The 20,494-nt window shown below is 41.5% G+C and overlaps 2 protein-coding genes across 4 annotated transcripts; one reads left to right on the plus strand and one right to left on the minus strand.

Moving 5' to 3' along the window:
- Window positions 1-62: 62 nt before the first annotated feature.
- Window positions 63-3,455, minus strand: nagk (N-acetylglucosamine kinase). Its single transcript, XM_031288529.2, has 10 exons — window positions 3,367-3,455; window positions 2,687-2,771; window positions 2,386-2,484; window positions 2,149-2,290; window positions 1,606-1,716; window positions 1,412-1,524; window positions 1,094-1,181; window positions 893-990; window positions 713-791; window positions 63-584 (listed from the first exon to the last, which is right to left on the minus strand). Exons 1-10 carry the CDS (start codon window positions 3,393-3,395, stop codon window positions 382-384), a joined length of 1,047 nt encoding a protein of 348 aa, XP_031144389.1. The 5' UTR covers window positions 3,396-3,455; the 3' UTR covers window positions 63-381.
- A 2,222-nt stretch (window positions 3,456-5,677) lies between these two features.
- dok1b (docking protein 1b) lies at window positions 5,678-19,972 on the plus strand. 3 transcript variants are annotated; one of them, XM_031288509.2, is made up of 6 exons: window positions 5,678-6,068; window positions 14,965-15,288; window positions 15,791-15,899; window positions 16,043-16,215; window positions 17,092-18,126; window positions 18,166-19,972. In XM_031288509.2, exons 1-6 carry the CDS (start codon window positions 6,012-6,014, stop codon window positions 18,511-18,513), a joined length of 2,046 nt encoding a protein of 681 aa, XP_031144369.1. In that variant the 5' UTR covers window positions 5,678-6,011; the 3' UTR covers window positions 18,514-19,972. The 3 variants fall into 3 exon arrangements, with proteins under 3 accessions (XP_031144369.1, XP_031144367.1, XP_031144368.1); XM_031288507.2 differs by having other exon boundaries at window positions 17,092-19,972; XM_031288508.2 differs by having other exon boundaries at window positions 15,794-15,899; window positions 17,092-19,972.
- Window positions 19,973-20,494: the final 522 nt, after the last annotated feature.

The raw sequence follows: 20,494 nt of genomic DNA on the forward strand, positions 1-20,494 counted from the left end.
GTGACTGGGTTTTTCTGACCACAGCTTTAATGAACTTCAATTATTTTAAGGGTCAGAGATTATTTAAGACATGAATGAGTTTTTTATTATAAATGTCAAATGTGAACAAGTGTAGAAAAGGTGCAAAGATTTACAATTACAGTAAAATGAAAGTAATATCAAATCAAGATCCTGAATATTTATATATATATAATATATATATAATATAACCACATTCTTGGTATCTTGTAGTAAGATCAAAATAAGTGCTACACCATTATTACACAATCATTATCATTATAGTAAGTGTTATAAGCAAGGATGCTAATTCTTATATAATCAGCAATACGATTTCCCTTTAGCTGAATACTGTTTGGATCTAGGGGCTGTGCAGGTGCACTCTCATTGGATGCTGTTAAAAGTGTGTTGGTAGAAGACTTTGGCGTTAGCTTTGTAATCCATAGTTACGGTGGCGACTATACTCTGAGCCCCCAGACTAGCACCACCAAGGGCTGAGGACTGCTGCAAAGTCAGGAGACTGTAGCCAAGGAAACGGGCCTTGAACTTGTCAGATGATGCCACTTTATCCAAAGCCTCAGTGAACCCTAGTCAGAAACAAAGAAAGTAAACTGGGTTTTAGGAGAACGTTCTACTGCTTCAAATCATTTTTTCAATGTAAAAATGACAGAAAAATGGGTGAAAAACTCATTGTCTTGATTGGAGGGGCACTAACCTGGCTTTAGAAGCTCCCAGCTCTTCCACACTGAGCCCACACACAGGATGGGCAGACCAAGATCACAACTCAATAGAGGCTGTCATCCCAAAAAGATAACAAGAAATTCATGTGTGAACGTTTCTGACATATATAAAGAATACAAATGAGTATAGGCGTGTGTGTGTGTGTGTGTGTTACCTCTTGTGCTGCAGGTAAGACTGCTTCTACGTGTTTTGCCAGGACTCTCCCAGCCTGAGTGAACACATACTGACAGAGAGCATCTCCTGCTTCTGCACCTGAAACATACGCACACAAATACTTTTCATTTGACCTTTCATTCAAATATACCAAGCATTACTATAATAATAACAACCAACGAGGAAGTGATGTGGCACCTACCTTCAGCCAGCTTTTTGCATAAACCTGCAAAGTGAGACTTCTGGAAGTTTCTGTAGAGGTGTGGCAGCATACCCATCAGATCTGACACCTGAGACAAATTGCATGTTTTTCACATATGCATTTTTCACACAATCAGAAGGGAGAAAAGTGATTCCCTTAAATCAGATGACACTCTGATTTGGCACTGGCATTGGCACAGCATACGTCAGCATAAAGATTTGGGAACGTGAACTTACTTGATTAAGCACTTCCCTACTTAAACCTGAGCTGACAGTATTGTATAAATGAGCACATTTGTCATTGTTGTTGCAATCAGACCTGGAAGTAATCCTCCATGGCTTTCCTGACATGTGTAACGTCATGGGGAGGAGAGACCAGGTTGTCTTTGGCATCAAACACCGTCTTCACCGCCAAATGAGAGATCCAGAATGCTGAGAGATAAAAGGATGTTTTAAGAGTTTAATCCAATCAGTAACATTATAACTAACTCATATACATACTGCCATAGTTACCTGATCCTTCATCCCCCATCATGTGACCCCAGCCTCCACAGCCGATGTGTGAGCCATCAGGATTGACTAACTTGCAGTTAGAGCCGGTCCCTGATATCAACACTACACCTCCTACAGAGAAAACAGACAGTCTGAGCTAAGCGGCATTATATGACAATGAAGATGACTGCGTTGATCTCATTAAGCCATAAAGTGTGGAAAGACATACTATAAATGCTATCACTTTCATACAGCCACACCTAAGGGGGTAAAGTATCAAGCCTTGCCCTGTTATGGCATATTAAGGTCATGATTGATTTCAACTGCAACTCTAAGTCTCTTTTTAAATGTTAATATAGATGGTACAAAAGTAGTAAGCTATTTAATTACACTTTATTCAAAAGGATATGGCAAAAATGGTTGAAAATAAGAATGCATATTAAGCAATTAAGATTAAATTAGGTTTGAGGCTACTCTTACATGCATGTCTCCAGCACTGTTTAGTTAAAGTTTTGTGCTGGGATTGACTGCGCTACAACGAAACAATAGCAAAAGACTAGGCACCACGATCGCTGGCGGTGGCCATGGCACCAATTGCGTCGGTGGTGATGAAGTAGTGCTGGCTGAGAGTGGGGAACTGTTGCTTCATGGCAGCAATCAGTTTGTCGATGGCGTCCTTCTGCTCCCCTCCGCTCAGAGACATGCCCTGCACACACACAGAAAAGCAGTGTTTAAATTGGCATTGATTTCTTTATCCAATACTCTCGTTATAGGTCAACAGTGTACAGGTATTTGACTGACCAATGAGAATAGCGGTGTGTTTGGATCCAACCCTGCCTCCATCTTGGCTCTCTGGACCATGTCGTTGATAGTTTCAATACATTTGTCCACCCCAACCAACTGTATACACACATGGACACACACACAAAAAATGTTGATGCAATCAGTTTTTTTGGTCTTATGCATTGAGTAAACATACAAGGCAAGCACAACCCCCCTAATTCCCCTTACTCATCCATTTTTTCCCCTCCATGCCATCCTTACTTTGTTTCCTACATTTCTTGAACCCAAACTAACTACCTCCGTCCCTTTTTGTGCTCACCCAGTGGTTGGTGGACGGTCCATTTGTCTCTGCCAGTATCTTTCCATCTGCTGCCACCAGCACCGCTTTGGAGTGGGTCCCTCCACTAGAAACAGACAGAAAGAGGACAGAGGGGATGAGAGAAACAGAAACACATACAGTACCATTTACCATTGAGGTAACATCAAGAAAGAAACATGTATATTTATATTTGCTGTGAGGATGGAAGCAGGGGCACAAATACTCTGTGTTGAAGTGCAAACAAATCTTCAAAAAGATCACATTTTCACATATATATGAATGTATATGTGAAAATGTGATCTTTTTGAAGATATATATATATATATATATATATACACACACACACACACACACACACACACATTTAAAAAATAAATACAAATAATTGCTAGGAAAAAATAAAAATAATTGCTAGGAAATATAAATTGACAGTACCCCACAACATGAGGGAGGGGAAATGATCACGAGACATACGCACACACACAACAAAAAAGCTCCCCCAGTCAGAAGACTAGTCTAGATGGTCAGAATGAAACTCTTTCATTATCGGCTCGTATCCTAAATTTCTCGGTGGCAGCCGCAAAACCACGAATAATACCCTGCAATATACACTAGGATTAACTTATAATTCAAAACATAAAGTTAGTCAAGTTTTGTTGTATATTTTAACTCATTCTCACCCCTCTACTCCGCCGAACACTGATGCCATGTCTTACTTCCTGTTTTGGTCCAGTTACGGTTCGCAAATATCGCGAGAGCGGCAGCTGAGCTACAACCTGCAATGATGATAAATAAGCAGTAGGTGGCAGCTGTGTTTTTCCACGTGCAATTTGGAAATTGTTGCACTGTTGCAGTGAAAGTTTATATATATATATATTATTAGATTCAACTTTATTGTCATTGTGCAGAGTACAAATACAAAGACAGCGAAATGCAGTATATATATATATATATATATATATATATATATATATATATATATATATATATATATATATATATATATATATATATATATAGTTATCCCACATATATGTATATATATTATTATATAAACATCCAATTATCTATCTATATATTTGAAATGATGTATTTATATAAGATTGTGGATACTATTTAACATCAATTAGAATCACTATCAGCCATGCTTCAAATCACACGCTTTATTATATTTGTTTGCCATGATAAATTATGGGAACACAAAATTAGGAAAACCCTTCAGTTAACTTCATGTATAGTCTATGCAAGATACTAAGGTTTTTTTTTTATACTACTAATAGGCTATGTGACAAACACTGAATGACACGACAAGAATAGTGAAGAAACACTGGCAAATTAAAAACTCATTGTGTGTCTTGGCTCATGTCTAAAAACCCATACTCAGTGTCAAGTATAATAGTGACAGAGATTTAGCACCATTTGGTTATGGGCTGAAAAGAGGGACAACAATCGAGCTAGCAGGAGGCATCTGCAACACATTAACTTTGGGGCCAGCTTCTCTTAACATAGGCTCCTTAAAAAACAACTATCATTCTTTGGCTACTTGAAATCACTGTAATAGCCTATCTATGTAGATAAAGTATCTAAGTACTAATAGTGAGAAACATGGTTACTTTATCATTTTAATTCGTAAAAGGAATAATAGCAGTTTTCTATGCATAGTTTATGAGAAGCTGTGATGTCCTGCAGTTTATTTGCCAATATAAACATCATATGTTGTCACATGCAGTTTACAGTATCATTTATATTATGCATAGTTACACAAGTGTGAAGAGGTGGGAGGAGAGGAAGAAGAGGAGCTGCTCGGTGCGCTCTCTCACCACGCGCTGCTCACTCCCCCTGCAGGGAGTCAAGCGCCGCAGATTTACTAAAATAGCGGATGATAACTAATTCAGATTTCAAAATAAAAACAAACACTGGGCAGAATTGTATCAACTTTTGCATAAATAAAATATTCATCTTTAGTTTCATATGATTTGTTTTCACTTTAGAACTTTGTAAAGCCCATAAACAATGTGAACACTTTAATAAATACTTCTCAAACTATCCTGGGTTACTACTGAACTCTAATACTGTAATACTAAGGCTTAGTAAACAACGCTGTTACTTCCCATGGTCATAACTATTTGTATGATACAAAGCAGTATTGCTAGATATGATACCTCCTTCAAGAAGTCAAATTTCATCTTTGTCAGCCTTTGTTGGATTAATAATTCTGACTAAACAAAGATGGCAAATTGAGAAGAGATGTCATATTCCAATAATTTAGCTTCCATTGGATATTTCAAGGTTTCTTTTGGGATTGATTAATAGTATTTTGTTGGGCCCCTATCAGCCCCAAACTCACTGCCATTTGCAATTAGTCAAATTACCTGATCAGGGGCGTAGCACAAAATTCTGGGCCCTGTAGAAAGGCATTTTCTATGGACCCCTCCCCGCATCCACAGCTATTCATTGTAGCATCTTTTTGTGCCCTCCTCACATGAGAGCCCTGGGTACTCAGTCCCCCCCCCCCTCTCCCAGTCCGACGCCCCTCTACCTGATAACCCAAACACCACGAAAACCAAAACATATGCATTGAGCACTGGGGCTTTTGGGTGCCTTTGTCTGGTGTCGGGCCACCCGCTTTGCCCAGCTAGTAATTCAAGTTTTAACAAGGCAACAAGAGCAACTGTCCTCAGGGAACCCAAAGGTTTCAGGTTCACGGTGTGTTTTTGTGGTAATATGATTATATGCAAACATGTTTGGTCATACACAATGGACTTTATCCACTAAAAGCACAATGTCAATTGAAATGGCAGGAGCCTTAAGGTGACACTTAAGGCCCTGTCTTTAAAAATGGCCCCTGAATTGAAATCTAAATTAGTTTAAAAGCCTAGCGTTACATACTGACTGTAAAGCACTGCTGAACTGAGTCGCCACGCACCCAAAGCCGATGTTCATTAATTAGACTTTTATTCTGAAAGTAGTAACCGGAAACTTCACGTTATCTATTAAGTGTGGATTTCCATTGGTCCAGCCCCACAGGAGGAGTGAGAGGCGACAGATAGGCGATCCACCGACAACATTTGGACACTATTTCACTTTTGTCGGGACCACCCAGCGACTGCTTGGGTCTTTTTATTTACACTATGACACCTATAACTGTGCGCGAGCGGTACGACAAATGCGTTTTAACGGCCGGGGAGCGGAAGTGAGAGAAGGGGGAAGTTGTGAGGGGATATAGGAAAAAAAAAATAAACCCCTAAAAAGTGTTTTTTTCTGGGTCTAGTTCAAGTCAAATTTCGCCTTTCTAGAGGAAGGGTGGCCCTGGAGTGTCGGGGGCATGGACACCCACGTTAAGGAGGGACAACTTTATGTGCAGCATCAAAAGTTTGGAAAGGTAAGTCCAAGAAAAAAACTGTTATTATTTTTGCCCAGTACGGTTGTGGCGTTGACATAAATAACAAAATATAACTGTAGCTAGTGACCTTATAATAAGGATGTTTTGAGGATGCTATGAAACATCAAAATTATAAGCAATAGATAGAAATGTAATAGGAATATAATAAATCAGTAATAGGCTATATGAGGACATAAACTATTACACGAAGCTCTTAAGGCCACTAAAACTAGTTAAATGCTTCTCAGACACACAAAAAGTCTCTTTATGTATATTATAGAAATGCCACAGGAAAAGTGTAATACAGCCACTTTAAGGTCACTGCTGCCTATCAGTAATGATTAATCATAATAATCTCTCCAGGAACATTATAGGAATGAATGATAACGTAGGACCATAAGTTTATGAGACAAATCAAGCCTTCATCATAGCATAGCTGACATTTTATTCAGGGAGACGGCAGTGTCCCATTAAGTCTTCAATATGTTTTAAATTCACACATAAGTGACGTTAACTTTGTACTATTCACAGTTGTAAACCACAAAGGAGCATGTTACGTCATGGCAAATAAATAGAGCACATATTGGTGCAATTACAGACCAGTCATTGTGCCCAGCGTCTTTAAAGACAAACTTACGGATGCAGAGAGAGGAAGTTATAGCAGTGTATCACTGATCTGGCCTTGTTTTGATGTGGTGGTTTGGAGTGAACCGTGCATCTCTGTGTGAGCGAGTGTGCATGTGAATGTGTCAGTGAGCTAGTAAAACCCCGGTGCACAGTTGCATCGTTCAGTACATGTAAAAACACATGAAAACAAAGTGAACAAAAGCACTTTCTGAAATTAAATGAGAACAGATATAGAAGAGGTAGGTTTGAGAGTTGTTGTTTGTTGTGTGTGTGTGTGTGTGTGTGTGTGTCTGTGTGTGTGAAGTGAGCTGGTGACATCTCACTTCACTGCATAATTGACAAAAAATATCATGATTGCAACAGGACTTTCCACAATAAGCACATGACAAAAGATTGCACAGTCAGCTGGAAAATTGAGATAACGGAGAAAAAGATCATAATCAAGGTGGCAGGCAGACATATTTCCACTTAATCAAAAGTGCATATACAGTACAGCTGTTCACAGTTCACACCATTGCAAACAGTGCCAACGCCACTCTTGTGTCGCCTCTGTCTGTCTGCGTATGTATGGGATCACTCTGTTTAGTTTAGGAGATCAGATCACACTGCAGGACTGGACTCAGTTACATGTCAGTGTTAACACCTGTGGGTGTGTCTGTGTGTTTGTTCCAGTCCTTGGCCTCTATGCAACCTTGCCTCTCAGTTAGGGCTGCACAATTCATCGCTACTATATCAAAATCACAAGATGGACTAGTGCAATATCCAAATCGCATATATGTGTCAAACCATTCTGAATAAAGTATTGTGGTGCTGCAGAGATGTCCCGGCCTACAAATCGTATCCTACAGACTAAAGAAAAAGTCTCTGTTTAGTACAGATCCTCACATAAATCACACTATAATCATTTAAATTTATTTTAATTTGAATCATTTTCAATGAAAAAGAGAACAGTGATACAAAAATGACGATGCCCTCCAATATCATGAATCATATCGCAATCGCAATATCAGTCAAAATAATCGCAATTAGATATTGTCCTCATATCGTGCAGCCCCGCTCTCAGTGCACCGCTGGATAAGAACTCATTTACTCTTTCAGATTTGTAAGAGGGTCTTTGTCTCTGTCTCTCTCTCTCTGGTCATATGACATGGGTCAACAAAACGTTCTGGCCCTGTTTCCTGCCCTGAAAACGCCCATCTACAATAGATATTCATACTCCCAAAACACACTTTCAATGCCTTTTCTAAACAGTAGAAAATACAATAGAAAACTAACAAAGCAAATCTCCACATTTTCATAAATAACATGTTATCTTTGCAGAGTAGGGCAGAAGAAAACTGCAGTAGATAAAAAAAAGCACCAGAGTAGAAATAATAGCACAGGAAGCTGAACCCTGAAAGTGCTGAAACTGGTTTGAGGTTTGCTGGGTGACTTATGCAATCGTTAAGAGAGAAAGAGCTGTCAGGTCAGTGGACACACACACACACACACACACACACACACACACACACACACTCCTATAGGCTCGTTCCCACGTGCATGGTGGAAAATGTGACTTAAGTGTACAGTGGCAATGTCTGACCCACGTTTCTGTTTCTGACTGCTGTTTTATGGTGTGAAATCTGGCCTCTAGAGTTTATACAGCAGGCTGTTAGGATGTAAACCATCAGGATGCATTTTCATATACTAAGTTTTTACATTGTGTATCCACCGTCCATATCCAATCCGGTAAACAGTATTAGGGAGACCAGTAACAAAAGGAATCAAGTTGAAATTTACTTACAAATAACAATAGTTATAAAATCTTCACACAGCACTAAGTCATCATTACACAGTAATTAAACTTTAAAGTATTGGTACACTAATATATAACTTGTAAAAAGTCACTAATTAATTAAAGTTGTCAATCTTTCATTAAAGCTTGTGGTTAAAGTACTTCTCCAGTGATTTAGTATTGCACTTCCATAAAGTTGTGCTGTCTGAACTGAGCTGAGACGTTTACTGATAATGCTATCAGTATGGCATCATCAGGGTTATTTAGTCAAACTTTGAAAAAAAAAAAACCCTCCAGAGACACAGTATTAAGTACAACTCCTTGCGATGAACTTTGTGCAAAATTTGTGAAGTGCCCCTTTAATGAAACACAAGAGAAAATTTGAAAAATGAAAAGTGCTTTCACAACAATGTCCCAGACTCCTCGCAAACACCACTACAGGACACGGAGAAGGCTGTTTTCTCTGAAGGTTGTATTCATAACATCCAAAGCATGACACTTTCTCAGCCAATGAGAATCACATTTGAACAATGGCGATGTGTAAAACATCCCAAATATTTGTGGTGATGTGGATGTGGAGCTGCTGTCTGAACTGCAGTGGTAAATGTGGTTACAGTACACAGGCCCAGTGCTTGATGAACGAGTCCTAAACTTTCTGTTGTAATTACAGTTTTCACACTTGTAGAGCTGTCATGTACAGCAACATGTGCAGCAGAGCCATGTGATTGTGTGCATGATTTAGTGGGAAGGGAGCTGTCTGTAAATTAATCTGCTTTTCTGCCACACACATAATTCTGATCCAAGATGCTATGATCTGCACTTTGTAGTTTTTGCTGCACCCCCTGGAGCTACAAAAAGCTTTTAGTCTGATGTTGATGTTAGCAGCTGTTTGCCAACTACCAGTAAAGGCTGCAGATGTGGGTAGATGGTAGAGGATGCAGACAGCTTCAGCCGGGAGCTAGCAGCCACTTGAAAAGACGGGGTGTGTCAGGATAAAGAGGTATTGCACACCCTGAGGCTAGATTTATATGACAGGGAATCATGTCTAAAGTAATAACTGCCTAATGGATTAATGGGATTCGTCTGATATTCTCTTCTCTCTCTTTGTTCATCAAAGGCAGCATCTCAGACGCTAAATGCTATTTCTCAGAAAAGAAGCACCATATCATTTGTAGTATGAAGAACTAACTTGACGAAGTAAAGTGTGTAATTCTCCATTTATACTCTGCAGTGGGCGTATTTTCAGGAAGAACAGCATGATTTAGTGAAGCTAAGTGGAAAGGAATGATTAAGCATGTGCAGAAACAATGATCAGTTCTTACTCAGTTATTGTAATAGTTTGTGTGAATTGGATAAAAGTTAATTTCAGTCAGGTCAACGTTCATTTTTTAATTGTAGTATTCTTTCCATAGTCACATTTCATTGACTTTTTTCCCCTCATGCAAGTCAACATGAATGAACGTAACTTTGCATATTACTTTCTTCACAATAATGGCCATCTCCTCCTAATTACAGTGATTTGTTCAGACAACAATTGTATCTGTGGCCTGAATGTTTGAGTATAATTTCTGTACTGTTGGTATTGTAAGTTTAGTGTCAAGTGGAAACTGTAACTGAGGCTTTTTATATATATATATATATTTGTTGTGATGTGAGTCAACTGACACATTAAACCAAAAGCCCATGTCTTTTCTCTGCAGTTGACAGTGGACACTTGTTCTAATTAAGTTAGAATACAGTGAATATATGTAAGGTAAAGGACAGTTGATGTGTTTCTTTTTTACTGTTTTATTGCCTACCAAGCTCTTTTAAAATTGCATTTAGTTCAGTTAGAACAACTTTCATTACTTTGAGGTAGTTCTTGGATTATGTTTGTTGACAGGGACCGCCTTTCTCTCTAGCCTTTACCTGCTGGTAGACTTGAAATGATTAGTTGATTAATCAATGAGTCGATCAACAGAAAATGTGTTCCTTTTATAATTCATCTTCTGATGAACTGAATACACTTGGGTTTTGGACTGTTGGTTGCTCAGACTGTATATCATTATGTTGTTGTAAGCATTCTGTCACTGTCTCTGTGTGTGTGTGTGTGTGTGTTGCCTCGTTTGACCTACGTATGGACATCGTTATCTCCCTTGAAATATTTGTCTGCTCCAGAAATAGAGACAGATACATGGCCTGTGCACAATAGTGCTTTGATTATATGAAAATGTGGCATATTTTTACTTGACTCGCCATGTTGTAGTAACACAAAGCTTATATTCTTAGATTTTCTGTGGACAGTACATTTAAGACTCTTCACTGTAATTCAGTGTTATTTCATTTTTACAACCTAGTTTCCTTCCTGCTCAGCGTGTCTGTTTTGGTTAATCATTTCCAGCTAGTCCCCCTAACCTGAAACAACCTAAAAAGTTGTCAGTGTGCTATTGACTTTACGCCACTCGCAGGAACTACTGCTACTGCTGTCCTCTGTTAGACTCCTGACACGTTTGAGAGTTTTATTTGGTAGACACAGGCGTAGACGTAGAGGTCTGAGGTCAGGGCAGCAGATCTGGGGTCAAAGCAGTGGTCTGCCTCTCTCTCTCTAACACACACTTCTTCTCACTCATTCTCGCCTTCTCTTAAATACAGTAAAAAACAAAACACACATGACACATGCGCACATTCTGCATAACACACATTCCGCCCCGATACACAAACATACTTTTACTCTTTCAGATAAGTGCGCGCGCGCGCACACACACACACACACACACACACACACACACACACACACACACACACACAGCAATACTATTCTAATCATTAAAACTATGGTCCCTATGGTTTTTTTTAAAGATTATTTTTTGGGGCATTTTTCCCTTTATTGATAGTGGATAGACTGGAAAGGGGGAGAGAGATGGGGGATGACACGCAGCAAAGGGCAGCTGGTCGGATACGAACCCACGCCGCTCCCACACCAGCTTTTGAAGGGTGAATTCCCACTGAATCACACAGAGAAGATCTCATGTCTCTTAAAATAATACAATGGTCAATGCGCGCACCATGAAACTGTGATGTAAATTCATAAACAAATGAACTCGATGACAGTTTTGAAGACATGACAGAATTACAGTCATCTTTTGTTTTTTTATGCAAAATGATCTCACAAGAAAACAAAACCACCGCTATGTTACTTTCTGTGTTGAATGTCGGGAAGAACAAAAGCAGCTAAAAAAGTCCTGAAGGCCACTACATTTTCTGAAAAAACTTGTTACTGAAACAGAAAAATAACAACAGAAATGTTAGGCATATGTTGGCATCATGAGAGGATAATTTCATTCTTCCTTTGTTTCAAAAATTCACCCCGACAGCTTATCTATTAATGTGTTAATGTACTCACTATGTACAGACTAGGCACATAAACCGGAATACTGAACAAGGCCTACACAGGACTGCAACTTGTAGGCTACATTTCACATGCATGTTCAGAATGATGCAAGATGGACATAATTCCTCGCAAGATTTCCATGTTTATTATTTTCTTTATTTATACAGGTAATCTCACTGAGACACAGGGTCTCGTTCTTAAGAGAGACCTGTTATAACAAATAAGCAAGGCAGTAATAGTTTGTCCAATGGAAATTGATGTAATTTCTTATAATAGCTTATTAGTTAATTCCGTTCTCGTGAACAGACAGGACATCTCTCCCTCTCTCTGTCATGATCCGTTTTGCATAATTTCCATTCAGTGTATTAGAAGCTGATAACGGTCTGTTGCCTTATATGGAGCAACTGTTTTACACACACACACACACACACACACACACACACACACACACACACAGTGCAGTAAGGACCATATTGCGCAACAGAGATTAATGTTTCACACCCTGTTCATGTATACTGCACAATCGCACGTTTGTCAGTCTGTATCCAAGTGTGTGTGTGTGTGTGTGTGTGTGTGTATCTGTGTGCATGCAATGTGCACAGCAACAGATGGTCCAGAATGCACCAAAGGAATACTTACAACAATACAAACAGATGCACACATGTACATACACTGAGACACACATGGATGCAGAAGAAGGAAGTGAAGAGAATCCTGGGTAATGACAATCCCACGCATTTCCTGTCCTTTCTGGCAGTTTATCGGGTCGAAGTGTGTGCATACACATGTGCATGTGTTGACTTCTGAAACCTGGTGTGTGTGTGTGTTAAAAATGTATTAAGTTGGCTTTCATGTGTACTAACTTTGAGGTTCTTTAATTTCACTCGAGTATTTCCATTACGTGCTACTTTCTACTTCGACTTCACTACATTAACGAGGGAAACTCCTTTAGTTATAGTCCCTAGTTACTCTGCAGATTAAGATTTTAAATACTAACCATATGATGCATTTATAACATTTGATACACTGTTATGTATTAAACTCACCAACAGGGTCCTGGTATTGTGCATGCAGGTTCACTGTACCTCTGTCATGCTAGACCTTTTTCACGGCAGACATGTTGACATGCCATTAATGATGGCTGCATTCCCCTCAGGAGAGGTCCTGGTATTGTGCATGCTGACTCACTGAAATAGCTTACCGGGACACTTGATGGAACTGAGCCATCGTTAAGGTTATCAATTTCAGCTGTGCTTTTCCTACTATGACAAGTCAAAATGTCTGCTGTGAAAAAGGTCCGTAGGATGGAGCCATCGTTAAGGTTATTAGTAACACCTGTACTTTTCTGACAATGACAAGTCAAAATGTCGGCCTACTCTACTGCAAATACCCTGCCAGACACGACCCTTAAATAGACAAATTGGAGCAATAATTTCCACAAATGTTTATTTTTGTGTAAAAAAAAAAAGAAAGAAAAGAAGGTGGTATTAGCCGATATGCACTCATCCGATTTTTTTTTAAACCCTCGACTATATATTGATATCAGCCTCCAAAGTGACACATCAGGCTGTAGTTGTTGTTACACTGGACACGCACGCCTTATGAGCTGCATATAGGTTATTTCATTTTCAGACATACCAGATGACAGTTTTTTAGTTCAGTATTATCTGAGCAGCGGAGAAGAAAAATCCCACTGATTGGGGAGCATTTGAAGACCTGCAGTCATAATGTTAGCGTGTCTCATTCTTCTCCGTTAGCAGGAGTTTCCCCGCTGGTCCAAGGATTTTCAAACTGCTGACCTTCCTGTCACAAGCTCAGCTCTCTGGCTGTCAGGCAGCTTCCTCCCCACTGAGTGTATGCAGGGGAATGTAGCTGAGATGAGGCATAGTTTGATGTGGAGGTACAAGGGACGACAGGGACTTCCCAAACAAGTGTTGAGTTCTGGCGTCTCATACAGTTTTACCATAATCACATGTATACCAGTTTGTGTAGTGATTGCACATAATCCCACATGCAGTGTGTCATCGTGTCCATTGTTAGCACTGAACATCTGTGCGTCTTAGTGTTCAGTATTGTGTGTCATGTTGTTTGTCCCTGTGGAGGAAGAGATCATTGTTAGCTGTTGCTTCCTCACTGCTGTGAGACGTGATGCACCTGTCACCTACTTTGGACCGATTCATATTTTTAACCTGTTGGGGGCCACAGCACACTTCCTTGTAATTTCTCACAGTGGTATTATTTTGGGGTTATACCTGTTTTTGGGTGCACGTCTTGTCTTTGTTGGGGTCCCAATTCTAGGTATGACGAGGGGTTGTCACACTAAACTCTTACTCACTGAATCAGAGCAGTGGCTGCTGATTGATTGTAGAGGAAACAATGGTGTGTGCTCCCAGTCTGAGTCAAACTGCATTAGATTGATCACCACATGCCTCCTACATAAAGCCTCAGTCAGTAGTAAGAGAAAGATCTGACAATCGTCTGTGGACAAACTCTGCCTTTTGCTTTTCCCCAATACTGTCTTTAACAAACCACATGCAAATTGTTTTCCCCTCCCCAAAACAGGAACAGGACACGTGTGTTGCAAAAAAACCCCCCAAAAATCAGATTTTCTCTTTTCTAGCCTTCTTTTTCTTCCTGTCATCCCTTCCAAACCTTTAGAAATAGCATTCTAGCATGAAATGCTGGATCTCTAGAGGAAATAAAACGTGTGCATCTTATTGTTGTATTACAAATAAGATATATAAAAATACATCAAAACATACCAAAAGATCTAGAAAAGTTTAACGGCACCAAAATGGGAAAACATTACAGATCACGCACTTTAAATATGAAAAGAAAAAAAAAATTGAAAAAAAAACACTCGATAAAAAATTGAATAAGAACAAGTAAACAAAATAGAAACTCAATACGCAGCATTTGTAAAAAAAAATAATATGTATGTTGTAAGAATGGAACCGAAGGGAAACTACCAGGTCTGATGGTATTTATCTGTGGGTCGTCCCTACGAGCGACACCTATCACATCACACATTCATAGTCATTTGTTTTATTGATAACATAGAGATATTGTTTATTGCAGCTTTAAATGTTCTCCTCTGTAACTTTTCCTCCTTTCCCACTCATCAGAAATGGAAGAAGAACTGGTTCGTCCTCTACCCGGCCAGCCAAAACGGCATCGCCCGCCTCGAGTTCTACGACTCACCCTCGGGCGGAGGGGGCGGGACCGGCGGAGGCTCGGGAAGCGGGTCCAATGAGAAAACCAGGAAGCTTGACAAGAAGATCATCCGCTTGTCTGAGTGCATTTCCATCCTGCCGGCGGTGACGGAGAGCTGTCCCAAAGAAAACATGGCAGCTTTCTGTGTGGAGACCAACGACAAGACGCACATGTTTGCAGCAGAGAAGAACGCCGCCAAGGACTGGATGGATACCATGTGTGACATCGCATTCCAGGTATCTTTACACCTTTTCTCGTGTATCGTGTATATATTTCGAGCCTGAATGTAACTAAAAAATATCTAAATGAAAAACAAAACAAATCTCCTTAGTTTGGTGGAAAAATCTGAAGAACTGCTTTTTTTTCCCCAAAAAATCTTTTCAACTGGGATTGTAGCTAAATTCTTTTTATTTGTGTCTTCCAATATTTCCCACACATGTCCCTGGAGTCTCCACACACACACACACACACACACACACACACACACACACACACACACACACACACACACAAGCATTGCACTTGCAGAGAGGAAGCCGGAGGGAGTTTCCAGGAGTTCATCCGCTTCGTTCTCTGTTGCACACTCAGCCTCTCTCTTTTTTCTTTTCCTCCTTCCCTTCTCTCACTCTTTGCCTACTCTTATCCTTCCAGTGGAAAACCAAACTCCTGATCAACATACTATAAAAAATCCTAATTTGGCGTCTTTCTCAGCTGGTTGACTGTCTATCTGTGTGTCAGCAGGGAGGAGGAGGGGTCAGCAGCAGCACCAGTACTGCTGCAGACTCTAATGGAGGAGCCCAGGACCTGCAGATGTCTGAAAACCTCATCTACTACTCCAGAGAGGAGGGTAAGGACACTAAACACAAACAGTCTAGCCTTACATGAGTTTAAGAATCTGAAGAAAATATTGCATTACAGAAGATCATATAAAAAGGAAGGGAATTTAAGTAAACCTAAGCAAAAAACACCTCTCCTATCTTGTCCTTGCAGTGAACGAGTTCTGGGTGAGCATTCAGCGCACCGAGGCGTCAGAGCGCTGCGGGCTGGCGGGCAGCTACTGGCTGAAAGCAGAAAACGACATCTTAATCTTGAAGGAGCCAAAGACCAAGAGGAACGTTCTCGTGTGGCCCTACAAGCTGCTGAGGAGATACGGGCGAGACCGGGTGGGTGCCTGTGCTTGTCTTCAGGGATCGAAAGAGATCTAATAATGAATAATAAAATAATAATAATACATTTATTTTATATAGCGCTTTAAAAGGTACTCAAAGGCACTTTACAAGGTCAACGAAGAAAACAAAAACAATAACAGGATCAGTTTAACAACAACAACTAGAGAGAAATATTAAAAGGCGCAGCAAAACAGCATAGAAACAGGATGGAAAACTAATGGAAAACAGCTCTCTGACTCACCTTATGAGTACAGGCAGAGGAAGTTTGGTATGTTCAATTGAGTTGCGACTGCAACGATTGATTGATCAGAAGTGCAAATGATACTTCTAGCAGCAGTGTGTGTGTGTGTGTGTGAGTGTGGTCAGAACCTCACCGTCAGAGGATATCTAACTTTAGAGTCTGTGGCTGTTTTTGGGTCGCTTTAAGGCTTCAGAGCTCGAGACCAGGGTTTAAAAATGATCGACCTTTAAAGTGTCAGTCTATTTTCTCTATTTATACATGTATCTAGACTTACTTTGATGTCATGCACGCACAAGATAAAAAGATGACTGCATTTATCTGAATGTGTAGGGCTAGAAAGCAGTGAAGGAGGTCTGTGCATGAAATAGAATTCAACAGTAAGTGAGAGCAGTGAAGTAATACAGTTGATATGCTGAGAGAAATGAAAGGTAAAATTCAGTGGAAAAAGGAAGCAAGCATTTTTCTAGTGCCAAGAAAATGATAAATGAGTGATGCCTGGAAAAGAGAGCTGGGACGTCTGTGACTAGCTTCCATTACTTCAGTTCCATTTGGCGTTTAGTCAGACACCTCTGTATATATTTATTTAGTCACACTAACCAACTTTTCTTTCTTTTCTTTTCTTTCTCTAGGTGATGTTTTCGTTCGAGGCAGGCCGACGCTGCGACTCGGGCCCTGGTAACTTCACCTTTGAGACCAAGCAAGGCAACGAGATCTTCACGCTGGTGGACCAGGCCATCCAGTCGCAGAAGGTTCTGGCTGAGGAGCGCCACATCAGCTATCCCGTCAACTTTGACTCCGACTGCCCTGCGTCACTGCAGCACATACGCAACGCCCATCCGAGTGGCACGACGGCAGGAAGCTGCGACAGCAGCAGCAGCTCCAGCAGCCGGGAGGCAGACGGAGATTCAGGCGGCAGCAAACCGGGCTCTGCTGATGGCGTGCTCGGGAAGAGAGAGGGTGGAGATGGAGGAGGAGGAGGAGGAAGGGGGCAAGGAACAGCAGGAGGACTCAAGGGGAGGAGTTTACCAGAACCACCAGCCATGTTGGGGGTTTTGGGAGGTGGCGGTGCCCCTCCAAAGTCTCCCAGAGGGCTGGCGGCAGCTAAAGGTCTCTCCTTAGCTGATGAACATGCAGGTCTTTATTCTGAGCCAGCAGATTCAGTGCGCCTGCCTCTGCACAGCGCTGACTGCCTCTACTCCGACCCAGTGGACAGCATCAAAGCTCAAAGCCAAACCAGCAACCCTAACGCTCCAGTGCCCACCCCACGCCTCCGACCAGTAGGAGATGAGGCTTCGGGAGGTGGCGTCCAAGGGGATCATCACCTTGGTGGCAGCAACCACAGGAAGCCACCGGACCTGTACTCACACGTGTACGACCGGATCAGCCTGGAGCTGAGCCAGAAAACTAGTGTGCTGAGTCTGAACGGGGCTGCAGGGGGAGGACGAGGGGTGAACAGTAACAGGCGACCCCCGGGAGGCAAAGCAGAAGGAGCTTCATCCCCTCCTGCTCCTCATCTGGAGCACATATACGATGAACCCGAGGGTTGCGCCAAAGGAGGCGCCAGCATGTCCACTAGTTCAGGGATGAGTATTTATGACGAGGCCCGTTTGGAGCCCCACAGCCAGAGGAGACAGGGAGAGGTGGCGGCCCTGTCAGGACCGGAGGGAAATTACAGCACCCCCTCCCACGGAAAGCCGTCGGAGTCCCACAGACACTCACCTCCGCAGCTGGGCCCGAGCCGCGGAACGCCACAACCTCCGGCTCCGAGGTGGCCCAAACCTACTACCGCCCCCAAGCCGGGCAGGGCTGCTTTTGCTCGGAAGGAGCCGGTGCCACTGCCCCCTGGGAAACATGGAGGTCCTGGTAGTAATGTGAACAACAACAACAACAACAACAACATTTGGGGGGGAGGAGGAGGAGACGGGGGGAGGGTGCTGTACAGCAAAGTGTCTAAGCAGAAACCTCCATCTGCTAATTCGTGCTACAACCAGAACCACCAGGCGCCCCTGAGATCACCTGACATCATCTATGACAACTTGGGAGATGTTTGACATCCTTCTTTTGCTCCACTAAACATCAAATGCTCCACTAAACATCAAATGTTTATCTACTTTTGTGAAGAGAGGAGAAGTGCTAATGCAGAAAACTTGGTTGATGCCTTTATTCCTGCAGTTTTTGTAGGGACCGAGCATATTTCTCCCATCTGTGGACTGGCATAATTATTTGAGACAGTCGATTCATTTGGAGTGGATTAGCTCAGAACTATGAGAAAACCACATTATGGCTGCATTTTGAAACATGGAGTAACTATTGTAGGGCCACCCTCTGTGTGTGTGTGTGTGTGTGTGTGTGTGTGTGTGTTTGAGAAAGAGCGAGTGAGTGTTTGCATGGTCAAACCCATAACTGAAGTACTAGGCCACAGTGTGGTTGGACGCAGCCACTTCACTTGAACACACACAGAAAACTTTTGCCAAAAGGAGCCTGGCCCACAGGCTTCACTTTAACAAGCATAGAGAGTGGCTTGGCTCTTCTTTTATAAAATGTCTGCAGTGCTTATGAAGTCACTGGGAAACATGTTTTTGCACTGCTTAGGTTTGGAGTATCTTTGAGGCTAGCACTTTCTCAAAAGGAGCCGATCTTTTTTTTTTTGTTTTTTTTGTTGTTTGTGTGTCCTGGACCGATTATCATCCTAAATCCCTATACATCGGGGAGATTTACAATATTTTCAGCCCAGGACACTAATATGTGACGTAGTTGCATCTTAGGATCTACTAAATGGAAAAACATTGTTGCTACTGTTTTGGAGGATGCATTACAAGTGGGACTTTAATACTGGGTCTTGGAAACAGACATAATTGGGTCATAAAGAGGTCATGGTCCTCATGTAGCTATTGAATACAGAGGCGACTTCCTGCACAGGGTAATATTGTTGAATCCCTTCTTTGTACAGACAAACTCAATATGAAACTAATCAATCCCCTGCAATGTGTCCGTATGCAAATGGATGTGTCATAAACAGCTGTGCTGTCTGTAAATATAACTATTAATAAAAATGGCTCCAAAAACATCAAATATTTCTCCATAGTGGATCTGTAAACGAGAGAGCTCCCCTGATTGCTGCATCACGCCTTACCCCTTAATGTGTCTGTCCCATCAGGAGCCAATCAGACACAGTTTTTAGGTTTTCAAAGACTTTCTGTTCTTCTGGACCAAACGGGACTGTAAAACAGTCTGACCTCATCCCTTCCTCTGCCACGCTCTGTTTTTGTTGTTTCAGTCGTTTTCCAACCACTTAATCACACCGTTAAAGTTGAGCCCAGAAAAAAAGCAGCAAAAGACTTTCTTTCTTTCTTCCTTCCTTTCTCCCTCTCTGCATTAATTCTGTTGTTCGGTTGCTCCGGTGACAGTTAATGGCGGCTGGTTCGTGTCGGACACGCTGTGCATTTTAACTGCAGAAATACCGTGAGAGGAGGACAGGAATACAATATGTTAAGAGGGGTCAAATGGGAAGATAGAAGAAAAAAAAAAATTCTATCCTATTTATCCTGAGCTGAGGATGACAAAATAGTGTGAAGAAAAAGACGGGAGAGAAGAGATGAAAAAGATGCTGACATGATGAATGCTGGCCGGATGAACCTGTCTGAGTCTGGTTGGCTTGCATAACAGGTACAGACTGTTCCCGTCACTGCTGCTGCTGCTCTTTATCCCCATCATCCCTCTTCATCCCTTTTCTTTTCTTTCCTTATTTACCCACCTGCTGCTGGGCTACTTTCTGGACAGGGAAGTCCTCCAAAAGTAACTTGATTACACATTGGGGCTACATTTCCTAACTCGTCTCCCCCACCTCCCTCCGCTGTTTTTTCAGACAGAGTGGGGGAAGAAAAACAGAAAGAGAAAGAGCGACGACAAATGTCTGTCTTTCTCATTAAACTCTGGATGAACTCATTGGGAAAAAAAGAAACATGGTACACACACAGCACACAGTACATGGTAGTGTTCTTTATTATGGCTCAACACTTCCTCGTTGGAATA

Source organism: Sander lucioperca, chromosome 9 (genome assembly GCF_008315115.2).
Source record: "Sander lucioperca isolate FBNREF2018 chromosome 9, SLUC_FBN_1.2, whole genome shotgun sequence".
Lineage (NCBI taxonomy): Eukaryota > Metazoa > Chordata > Actinopteri > Perciformes > Percidae > Sander > Sander lucioperca.

What these genes read in the sequence shown, in the direction of transcription:
- nagk (XM_031288529.2), bottom strand. Translation starts at nt 3,395, where the DNA reads ATGGCATCAGTGTTCGGCGGAGTAGAGGG. An exon ending in ACACACCGCTATTCTCATTG is followed by an intron (nt 2,291 to 2,385) that starts GTCAGTCAAATA and finishes GTGTGTGTGCAG; the next exon opens with GGCATGTCTCTGAGCGGAGG. An exon ending in GGCCACCGCCAGCGATCGTG is followed by an intron (nt 1,717 to 2,148) that starts GTGCCTAGTCTT and finishes TTTTCTCTGTAG; the next exon opens with GAGGTGTAGTGTTGATATCA.
- dok1b (XM_031288507.2), top strand. Translation starts at nt 6,012, where the DNA reads ATGGACACCCACGTTAAGGAGGGACAACTTTATGTGCAGCATCAAAAG. An exon ending in CTACTACTCCAGAGAGGAGG is followed by an intron (nt 15,900 to 16,042) that starts GTAAGGACACTA and finishes TTGTCCTTGCAG; the next exon opens with TGAACGAGTTCTGGGTGAGC. An exon ending in GGAGATACGGGCGAGACCGG is followed by an intron (nt 16,216 to 17,091) that starts GTGGGTGCCTGT and finishes TTCTTTCTCTAG; the next exon opens with GTGATGTTTTCGTTCGAGGC.